Source organism: Anneissia japonica, unplaced genomic scaffold (assembly GCF_011630105.1).
Source record: "Anneissia japonica isolate Jap-2015-1 unplaced genomic scaffold, ASM1163010v1 scaffold1859_len985614_cov190, whole genome shotgun sequence".
Classification (NCBI taxonomy): domain Eukaryota; kingdom Metazoa; phylum Echinodermata; class Crinoidea; order Comatulida; family Comatulidae; genus Anneissia; species Anneissia japonica.
In genome coordinates, this window is record NW_022694754.1 from 665,287 (window position 1) to 677,142 (window position 11,856).

Below are 11,856 nucleotides of genomic sequence, written 5' to 3' on the forward strand. Positions count from 1 at the left end.
TACCCGACAGTCGGCTGCCTTTATATCTTCACTTGTCTTCAGTTTGCATTCAAAGGGTACACTGCTGCATAGCCAACTGTCGGGAATATAGTACCTTTATATGACTACTCATACAACAGAAAAAAACGTTGCATTAAAGTAGCGAAAAATGGAGATCTAAATGAAAAAACGATGTATTTCAGCAAGTATTAAAACCTTTTTTTTATTTTAGGCCTCCTTCGAAATGCCTATGCCTAAAGCAGTTGATTTTTTTTGATAATTATATAATTTTTAGTAGCAAAAGAGTAAAATCCAATCCCATGAATGTTCTTCCTTGTATAATATATTCAAAAATTTAACTTGTCACTTAATTTGCAATTTTCGACCAGCGGTATTTTGAATATGGCTAGCAAAAAACAAATTGCAATGGTGGATAGTCTAATAAAATAAAATTTTTAAAAAATAAATAAAAATACACCGCAACGCTCGAGTTTCAATCATACAGGTAACTAGCTGTACTGAACTTTCTGTGTAAATTGAGGGGCCATTGAAAATGATAGTGCTTAGGCGAAATTTGATTGGCTGAATCTATGGCAGTCATCTTGGATGGTGCACACACACAGCTCTGCGTATTTTGAACATCGAATACATTGCAGTTAGTGCTCTAGTATTCTTATTATATCTCTAAGGGTTTTCGCTTAAATATGTGAAGCCAGGCAAATCACTACGTTGTACGATGGTAGTACAATAATCCGCCGACATCATCAGCATCATTGTCAGTTCACTTTTGATAACGAATCGTCATTAAAAATCGATCGGTTGTGCAAATGCCGTAGCATTGTGTTCTCTATGGAACTGTGTCGGCCGACAACTGTCCTGTGCAGTAAGTGCCCAGCTAAAATTCACAGGATTGATACTTTAATCTCATAAATTGCAACACATGATAACTGAAACTAGTTGAAACACATCATCAACTACAGTATGAATAACAAAAAAAAAAATTTAATGCTCAACTCAACTTTTTATGTTCAATGATTCTTTTCTACAAGATTCCAGTAAAGTAAATTAAAACATAATATCTGGAAATATCCTGATGAAGAACGACCTGGGAAAACACATTGTTGTCGTTGGAATAATATTGATGATGGAAACATCGAAAAATACAGACAGCTGTTATGGACATAAAATGCTGAAGGGCTTTCCCAGGGTATACCCTGGTGAATTACAAAAGAGCTACTGTAAGCACTACCTATGGGTCCCAGAAACCAATAATACAAATTTCTTTTTCTTTTTTTTTTTTTTAAATTAAAAAACCCTAAAAAACATATTACTATAACACTCCTCCCCTCATCTAAACATATTGTATGAAAATAGAACATCATCATCAGGAAATATGCCTACACAATACTGTACTTGAAACAATTCAGTATATGGAGAGTAATGATTGATGATTGGCCAATGTTGATATGTAGGAAGACATGAAACATGAACTAGGTAATAGTTACAAGTCCTGTATTGTAAAGCAGTTCAATATTTGGTCCTAAGAAATGGCAGGCATTTTGGAGAAGCTTGATGAACTTGCATGGTCAATACGTGCATATACACCTAAGGAGTTAGCTGCTAGAAAGTGCTTTCCAATATTAGTTAAAGTCGCAGAGTGTTTATCTGCTGAATGTTTCTACAAATTTCCAGTTGGTCAGGTAAGAATGGTGTTAATCTATTTCAATTCTATACTGTTTATTGTATAGAAAGTTAGATGAATGAATGAATACACTCCGGATTTATAGTTTTTCCCTACATTCCTATGGGAAATTAATGATAATGATGATGAGGAGGAGGCTTCGTTGGGGCATTAAAAAAAATATTTTAAAACGTTTATATAAAATGTGGGCCTGAATTGGATAGGCCTATATAAATTAATAGTTTGGATGCCGATGAGATTATCAAAACACCATTCTTAGGTCCAGATACTTATCATCTGTCGGGGTCGTTGCCCTGCCGTCAAGAAAATCATTAGTGTTAACTTTTGATGTGGTAATTGTTGTTGCTATGCAAATATCCATGATTGAGGAACCAAAGCATCAAATAAATACAAATGTGGTAAATGTCCATTAAAACATAAAATACAAATAAAACAATACTTTTCTTTCTTAAAATAGGTCTTGTACTTGCACAGTGTTAAAAAACAATTTCGATTTTTAGCACAGGACAGTAATCAGAATGAAATCAGTATTCCTATCAACAGCCCAGTCACCTTGTTGGAACCGGACTCAAGAGGTTCGAATTTCATATTTATTTATGTTTCGTTATAAAGTGTTGTAGTATACAGCTATTTATGGTTGTATGCTACTAGGTTACTTAGGACTTGATTCTACTGAAAATTAAAAGAGAACCATTCTTTTATATTGAATTGTTTTATTTTATAATAGGATTTATATAGTATACATATTTAAAAGAACTGCTCTAGCCACTTTTTCCCGCCGTTAATTCGATACAGAATTAACCATAAACATGCTACCTCCTCTACACCTCCCCCCAACCCCCATTATGTTATATGGTGTATAATCGTGTATAATCCAGCACTACCAAATTATTCTCCTTAGTACCTATTTTTTCTCCTTGTCCAAATGTGGAGTGTTCTGCCCAAGGGCAAAGGGCAGTCTGACAAGTATCAGTCTTGAACCAAAGATTCAAATAGAGTATTAAAAGTTTTTTCCACGTTTTAACTAATTCTTTAAAAAAAATTCACATTCATGTTTCTTTGGCAATTTTTTTAAAATGTCCTAATTTTCGTTGTTTTACCTTTTAAAACTTGTTGAAAACGATCTATTTGTAATTTTAACTGTTAGCTGATTGAACAAGTCCTTTGTAATATTTTTACTGTGTGTTTATATGTTGTATATTTATTTCAGGCTGTAAATTTTGTAGTTTAAACTGTTACCTGATTGAACGAGTCCTTTGTAAATTTTTTACTGTGTGTTTATATGTTGTATATCTATTTCATGCTATAAATTTTGCCATTTTGAGATTAAATTAAATTTTGAATGAATGAATGACCTCACAATTTAAAGTTTAAAGATTGTCAGAATATGGTAGAAAAAAAAATTAAATTTTGTTTTCTTATTAGCAAATAGTTGCTGAAAACATCCAGATGGAGGAGAAAACAATTTTTTATTGGTAAACATAAACAATGTAGTAATGGAATGGTTAAATGCTTTGAATTTATATAATTAGGAAGAAATATACATATATTTTTGGAGATTTCAAGGCAGCAGTGGGTGTATTAAAAATAAAGAATAACTTGAAAAAGCTTTAAGCCTTAAAAAACCCCTGCTCCACGTGGTCAAATTTCTTTAAATGGTTGTAATCTAATTTTAAAACAAAGAATGCATTGCCAGTCTATTTTGACTGAATATTTCATCAGTTTTTAAGAGGGTGTCGATACATGAAATAGTGGGTGTATAGACCATTTTTTGGGATTATTTTGAAACAGCACCGCCAACATCTCACAACTCAATGCGGGACTTTCAGCGGCCTAGTCTGAGCAGCTGGATAGTTACAAATAGAGCACCGCGCAGCGGATCACACCGCTAGAAATTTGATATAGCAACAGTAGATAACACATATGATCATCTAATTACTGTATAATGTAAACATTACAACAGCTTTTTTAAGACTTAGGCTTGTTTTTAATATAAACATTTCGTTCTTTTTTAGTTTTAAAATTTTCGTGCTCATTAATAATTTAGTTTTACCGTTTAATAATTTCATGATGGTAACTACGTAGAGTGAAATTCTAGGCTTCTGGAAGTCCTCCAGTAGTGGTTGCCAGGTTATCGGAAATTTTAATTTCAAATTTGGCGAAAATGGTGTATAGAGCACAAATTAAACTGGTGGAAGCTACCATTAAGCGTGTTCTGATCTCTACTTATAGTTTGTTAATTTGCATTTTTCATATATTTTGCAGATGTCAAGGTGGTCTTTCACGAAGATATGATACTTCCACAATATATCAAAATCTCTTTGACACATTCAGAACACGATCTCTCTCAGCTGATATGCCTGACGGAGGAAGATGAAATCATTCTGAATGTCAAACAAAGAGGTTGGATGAAGTACTTAGCAGGAGTGTGTTTGTCAAAAGGTAATTGTAGTACATTTCTTACAAATTACAAATTTGTGTATTATTTTGTTATATGGCCAAGAGTTTATCAACCATAGGCTTTCGGGTTGTTTATTAATAATTGCCATTATTAGTATTAATTGTTATTTTTTTCTTATGTTTCTATTTATAGTTTTTGCTTTTTGTATGAAGAAAAAGGATGCTTCTATTACTCCTAGATCAAAGATCTTCCGGGTCATGCAGTGCCCAGTATTCTGCATTATTACGCCGTGGCGCATCATTGTGGGGGGGGGGCCCCGCAGGGCGTTGCTACGCTTGGTTGATTCCAAAGCAATTAAATACTGAATTATAGTAAATAAGACTGTTTTTATTCTATAAATACTTTGAATAGGGCTTGAAATATATTACATTATTTAATGATAACTTTAAAGATGTAATTTTATTGGACACAAGCTTTTGCTGGCAGTCAATGCCAGTCAACTGGACGAAATAAATGAAATGAACTGAAAGCTTCATCAAGTTTGTGAAGTGTAACATAAGAACAAACAGAGAGGAAATAACTTATGCATAACTAATTAGGCTTATTATGAATTGGATACACAATCTCACTAAAGTATCAATGGTAAAATGAATACATGTACTTCCTTTACTGTCCAGATGGAGTTAGCAATAGCACGGAGACTGTTCCCATTGACTGCTGTGAAATACAATTATGTGTTGGTCTTGACCTTAGAAATAAATCCATAGATGACTATATTAACTTTGAGAGCGATTTGACTGTTTTAGTCAACGACATTCATCAGCATGAACTGGATCACTGCCAAGGCAGTGCAGGTATTCATTGTTCATTCCTACGGCCGTTCCAAGGCAAAACAACATAACATAACAAAAATTAGCAGTTACGTAGTTTTGCCATGAGACGGCTGCTCAGTATATAACAACATTTATATATAATATATTTGTATATAATTATATTTAATTACTTTTTTGAAACAATATTCTATTCTTACTACGAAGTGTTCTTCTGTACTTCCAGTCTTATTATTTGTGGCAAAGACAAGCCAAACCAGTCACTCGTCGCAAATCGTGTTTCAGAGAAAATGGCCAAGACATGCTAAAATGTCAAATTTTAAAAAATCTATTTTATTGCACTAAACTAACCTTTATATATCTACACACCATCCTATGCTGTTATTTTCTCCATTTTCAATGTTAAAACAACACAATTTAAAGATTTAAAGATAGTTTCTGCATGGGAAATGCCTTAAATCATAAACTTTAACGGCTGATTTCTCATATATTGTTCTTTAAACAGCTGTGTGGTTAAACGCTTGTAACTTCATAATGAAATGTCTGATTTGAATGATTTTTTACCATTTTATAGCTATTATTTTACTCTCTAACACTGTATTATTAACACAAAATCGACTTTTGCGACGAGTGACTGGTTTGGCTTGTCTTTGCCACATTTGTATTATTTATATACAGGTTAGTTTGACTTTTAAAACCATGTTTGCATATATCAAAATTTCAAATGCTCACATCTCTTAGAAAAGTCATTCAAAGACCAATTTAAACTTTAATAATGTGATCTATTAATTTGTTTGTGATTTTCTAACTATGCAACTCATTTTGTGGTGATACCTCCCATTTAGCCCAATTGATTTTCATCTCTTTTAGATTTCATAGTCAATGCTCAACCAAATTTTATTGAAGTGCTTGCAGAAATTAGTATGGATACTAATCTTCAATTAAATGATATAAATGACAAACCTAGTCATGAAAAGCCGAGAGGGAGACACTTAAAAAACAAGTTAAAGAAAAAGAAAAGAAAACAAAGCTACACTCAAATCAATTTAAGAGAGGTGGAAACTATGGCCAGAAAATATCAGGATCTGACTTCAGTAAGTTCCTCATCGGATGAATATGACTATCCAGATGAATATGACTATCCAGATGTTGATGATGGCTATGAAGAGATCAATGAAATCCTTCAATTACAAAACAATGACCAAACAATTTATGAGCCGCTATCATCGAAGGAGGTCATAAAACCAACATATGAAAATGCACATGTACATAGGAAAAAGAACAATAATACACCTAAATTATTGTCAATGGATGCAACAGATAATGGTGGTTATTCCATTCCTTTTGAGCCTGGGACAATAACGACAGAGTTAGACAGAGTTCCATCAGTAGAAGATACAGAGTATTTAGTTCCAATGAAACAAGGAAAAAATATGAAGGACAACAAACAGATAAATACAGTGGATGTAGAAGAGGATGAAGATGGTTATCTAGTTCCTACTGAACAAGAAATGAGAATGATGAAAACAAATGAAACTTCGTATTCACCAGATGATAAAGAGAATTCTTTTCAAATAAAACAAGGAACAAATACAAAAGATAAGAAACAGATGACTACAGTTGGTGAAGAAGATGAAGATGGTTATCTAGTTCCCACTGGACAAGAAACGAGAATGACAAAAACAGATAAAACATTACTTTCGGAAAGAGTAAATGAAAAAGGCAAAATGACTACAGTTGATGAGGATGAGGATGAATATGGTTATATACTTATTGAGGAAGAAATCGGAGTGATGACAAAAACAGCTGAAACTGCGCTTTCAGAAGATGATAAGGAGCATTTCAAGGTTTCGGAAGGAGTAAATGAAAAAGACAAAATGACTACAGTTGATGAGGATGAGGATGAACATGGTTATATACTTATTGAGGAAGAAATCGGAGTGATGACAAAAACAGCTGAAACTGCGCTTTCAGAAGATGATAAGGAGCATTTCAAGGTTTCGGAAGGAGTAAATGAAAAAGACAAAATGACTACAGTAGATGAGGATGAGGAAGAATGTGATTATTTATTTATTGAGGAAGAAATCGGGGTGATGACGAAAACAGCTGAAACTTCGCTTTTAGAAGATGATAAGGAGCATTTCATTCAAAGAAACCAGGAAACAAGCATGCAGAAACAGACACATACCAGTTCAATAGATAGTAAAGATAATTTAATTTCAATGAAACATGAAGATAATGCAAAGAACAAGAAACAAAACAAAAAGAAAATGAAAGCAGTTAAAAAAAAGAAGAAAGGACATTTATTAGAAACCAGTCAACATCAAACAGAGCAACATCTTGGTAAAAACAAACAAATTCCATTTGTACATGCACTATCTCAGGGTCAAGATACTTATCTAGACAAAGTTCAAGATCAGAGAATGTTATATAGGGAAACTGGATGTGATTTTATGAACATTCTGCCAGAAAGTCATAAAAAAATGCGATCATGCATTTCAGCCGATGACATAATTTCTCAGAGTAGAAAATTAAAACCAACTATGCATTTCCCTGCAAAAACAGACACAGTCAATAAGAGTAGAAAGGCAGTGGAAAATGAAAGCATGGAGTCAATTCAACATGAGATCTCCACTGACAACAAAGCTATAAAGGACAATGTTTCACATCACAGTGAAGAAACTGTAAAAGACAATGTCTTCACACATAATCAGGAATCTCTAACAAAGAACAAATATAAAAAAGATGTTGAAAACGCTGCAAGACCAATGGTACCACAAAAACCTAAAAAAAATAGTGACTGTACAGGCAAGACAATCACTTCTCCTGGAACTCAAGATATAAAAAGCAGTAAAATTAAGAAACCATTATTACCGCCTAAACCCAAGAAGAAATAATGTGTTAGGAATCAAGTTACTAAAAACGTACAAAAAAAAAAAAAAAAAATTGGCAGTGATATTCATTATTCATCTATTCCTTCATACATTTTTAACTAGAATTATTAACAATAGGCCTAGTTCCAGACACCTAATCTATTCCTAGACATTTTTCTTATATTTAAAGCCAAAAAGTATTTTTAGTTTAGACTCTTGAAAGTCACCAGTCTGGCCTAATAACCTGAACATGAGAATTTGAAAAACAGTAAGTATATAATAAATAATTCTTATTAAATAAAATAAATTCTTAATTTGTACACATATTTAAAAAAAACTTTCATGAAAATAATGAGTATATTGATATTACATTTCTGGATAAGATTACATAAATACAATATATGATACCAGTATAGTATTATTAGAATTGTTTGATTAAAGATAAAAAGGTATACACAATCTGAAGAATGTTGTTGATTGATGTCATGTCATAATTGCTCACCAATTTTTCCCAGAATCTGAGATGTACTGTAAATACATTCACCTTTTTTTTTTTATTCATTCATCATACCAAACGAAGCCTGAAAGCCACTTCTCAGTATGGGTTTAATTAATCACTATATTTATAAATGCACCTAAGGCTGAAAGGTACTGTAGCTTGAGCCACCTCACAGCATGTCAACAATGTAACTTGGGGTATCTATGCATGCCTACTGAGATTGGTCAGCGTGTGGTTTTTTCCTCCCGACAACAAGTTCAATAACCAGAATGGAAACCGCTAAGTCAAACCACCTTCCTACTCAGGCCTACATTTGTGGGAGCAAAATCTTTTTGTCAGAGGCTCTAGGTAAAAAAAATTTTCTTTCTTTTCTCTAATGATGATGTAACAAACCCAAAATATTTTCCTTTTCTTTTCCCGCATCCTGGATAGGCCTGGTCTAAAAAATAAGATTTTTGTTTTTCCTATAATAATGATGTAACAATCCCCAAAATAGCTTTTTATTGGCCACTTTTATCAGTGCCTAGATAGGCCTGGCCAACAACAACAAAATGTTCCTTTTATATTTATGATGATACAAACCCCAAAATAGTTTCCTTTTACTGACCACTTTTACCAGATCCCGGATAGATCTGGCCTACAACAAACACACATTCACAGTTCACATTCAATTATTTAGAATTTCTAAATATATGGGAGATACGTCACAGTCATGCAAACAATCATCACAAGTTGGCGTGAAAACTGCGAAGGATATATAAAAATCTCTACTGATGCTTTGTAACTAACGACAATAAGTGACACTTCCTTTAAAAAGCAGAAAGTTATAATAACAAAGTATAAAGCTGCAATAATGGGCGGACAAACAAAAATCCTTTGTATTAAAAAGGTCTCAAAACTATTATTAGAGGCCTGAACTATTATTAGAGTAAAGTTCTCAGAATCTTTAATCTCCTATATATATATCTCTTATCCTATATATATAAACATGTAACCTGAAGAAAATCTACAAATTGCTGTGACATTGCACATAATCATCTGTACTGCTATGGAGAACATACTCCATGAGCTCACTACAGTTACCTGGTCTCACAGGATTTACACACCAAATGAATTGGCCAAGCGAGCATCTTTTCCAATAGTAGTGAAGACCAGTAGTAGAGTACATGGTAATGAGTTCTACCAGGATTTCAATAATGACCAAGTATGTATAAATATTTTTCTACTATGTTTAGTTTATAGAGGTTCAATTAAAATTTACTCTTCTTCTCGAGTCACTATGTAGCTAGTGTGTACTATCTTGCTTACGTAGTGTGGTAGAAGGATTCGCAGGTAGGATACCTGACATGGGCCACAACTTAAACACTCCTTCTGTTGCCTGAAAGGAGGCTGAAATGGACCAGTACACTGGGATAACCCCCTCCTCTTCTCGAAGGATGCACAGGATTCTTTAAAGTGCATACAAGCCAGCATCCTGGATAAACCTGGTCTAAAAAATAAGATTTTTGTTTTTCCTATAATGATGTAACAACCCCAAAATAGCTTTTTATTGGCCACTTTTATCAGTGCTTACATAGGCCTGGCCAACAACAAAAAATGTTCCTTCCGTTTATATTTATGATGATACAAACCCCAAAATAGTTTCCTTTTACTGACCACTTTTACCAGATCCCGGATAGATCTGGCCTACAACAAACACACATTCACAGTTCACATTCAATTATTTAGAATTTCTAAATGTATGGGAGATACATCACAGTCATGCAAACGATCATCACAAGTTGGTGTGAAAACTGCGAAGGATAAAAATCTCTACTGATGCTTTGTGACTACCGACAATAAGTGACACTTCCTTTAAAAAGCAGAAAGTTCTAACAACTAAGTACAAAACTGCAATAATGGGCAGACAAACAAAAATCCTTTGTATTAAAAAGGTCTCAAAACTATTATTAGAGGCCTGAACTATTATTAGAGTAAAGTTCTCAGAATCTTTAATCTCCTATATATAAACATGTAACCTGAAGAAAATCTACAAATTGCTGTGACATTGCACATAATCATCTGTACTGCTATGGAGAACATACTCCATGAGCTCACTACAGTTACCTGGTCTCACAGGAGTTACACACCAAATGAATTGGCCAAGCGAGCATCTTTTCCAATAGTAGTGAAGGCCAGTAGTAGAGAACATGGTAATGAGTTCTACCAGGATTTCAATAATGACCAAGTATGTATAAATATTTTTCTACTATGTTTAGTTTATAGAGGTTCAATTGAAATTTACTCTTCTTCTTCCTGAGTCACTATGTAGCTAGTGTGTATGATCTTGCTTACGTAGTGTGGTAGAAGGATTCGCAGGTAGGATACCTGACGTGGGCCACAACTTAAACACTCCTTCTGTGGCCTGAAAGGGGGCTGAAATGGACCAGTACACCGGGATAACCCCCTCCTCTTCTCGAAGGATGCACAGGATTCTTTAAAGTGCACTCAAGCCAGCATCCTGGATAGACCTGGTCTAAAATATAAGATTTTTGTTTTTCCTATAATGATGTAACGACCCCAAAATAGCTTTTTATTGGCCACTTTTATCAGTGCCTACATAGACCTGGCCAACAACAAAAAATGTTCCTTCCTTTTATATTTATGATGATACAAACCCCAAAATAGTTTCCTTTTACTGACCACTTTTACCAGATCTCGGATAGATCTGGCCTACAACAAACACACATTCACAGTTCACATTCAATTATTTAGAATTTCTAAATGTATGGGAGATACGTCACAGTCATGCAAACGATCATCACAAGTTGGTGTGAAAACTGCGAAGGAGATAAAAATCTCTACTGATGCTTTGTAACTACCGACAGTAAGTAACACTTCCTTTAAAAAGCGGAAAGTTCTAACAAGTACAAAACTGCAATAATGGGCAGACAAACAAAAATCTTTTGTATTAAAAAGGTCTGAAAACTATTATTAGAGGCCAACAAAAAAAAATGTTCCTTCGTTTTATATTTATGATGATACAAAGCCAACAAAAAAAAATGTTCCTTCCTTTTATATTTATGATGATACAAACCCCAAAATAGTTTCCTTTTACTGACCACTTTTACCAGATCTCGGATAGATCTGGCCTACAACAAACACACATTCACAGTTCACATTCAATTATTTAGAATTTCTAAATGTATGGGAGATACGTCACAGTCATGCAAACGATCATCACAAGTTGTTGTGAAAACTGCGAAGGAGATAAAAATCTCTACTGATGCTTTGTAACTACCGACAGTAAGTAACACTTCCTTTAAAAAGCGGAAAGTTCTAACAACTAAGTACAAAACTGCAATAATGGGCAGACAAACAAAAATCTTTTGTATTAAAAAGGTCTGAAAACTATTATTAGAGGCCAACAAAAAAAAATGTTCCTTCCTTTTACATTCATGATGATACAAACCCCAAAATAGATTCCTTTTACTGACCACTTTTACCAGATCCCGGATAGATCTGGCCTACAACAAACACACATTCACAGTTCACATTCAATTATTTAGAATTTCTAAATGTATGGGAGATAC

At 33.6% G+C, this 11,856-nt stretch overlaps 2 protein-coding genes across 4 annotated transcripts in view; both read left to right on the forward strand.

The window, feature by feature from the left end:
* Window positions 1-1,101: 1,101 nt before the first annotated feature.
* Window positions 1,102-8,545, forward strand: LOC117101258. 3 transcript variants are annotated; one of them, XM_033241207.1, is made up of 5 exons: window positions 1,102-1,679; window positions 2,139-2,256; window positions 3,947-4,123; window positions 4,760-4,936; window positions 5,783-8,545. In XM_033241207.1, exons 1-5 carry the CDS (start codon window positions 1,527-1,529, stop codon window positions 7,807-7,809), a joined length of 2,652 nt encoding a protein of 883 aa, XP_033097098.1. In that variant the 5' UTR covers window positions 1,102-1,526; the 3' UTR covers window positions 7,810-8,545. The 3 variants fall into 3 exon arrangements, with proteins under 3 accessions (XP_033097098.1, XP_033097099.1, XP_033097100.1); XM_033241208.1 differs by lacking the exons at window positions 1,102-1,679; window positions 2,139-2,256 and adding an exon at window positions 3,374-3,432 and having other exon boundaries at window positions 5,783-8,544; XM_033241209.1 differs by lacking the exons at window positions 1,102-1,679; window positions 2,139-2,256 and adding an exon at window positions 3,439-3,628 and having other exon boundaries at window positions 5,783-8,544.
* Window positions 8,546-9,678: 1,133 nt separating this feature from the next.
* LOC117101259 overlaps window positions 9,679-11,856 on the forward strand; it is a 9,309-nt gene continuing 7,131 nt past the window's right edge. Inside the window, exon 1 of the mRNA XM_033241210.1 lies at window positions 9,679-10,511. Within this exon, the coding sequence (XP_033097101.1) occupies window positions 10,356-10,511 (156 nt within the window). The 5' untranslated portion in view covers window positions 9,679-10,355. The remainder of the gene's footprint in view (window positions 10,512-11,856) is intronic.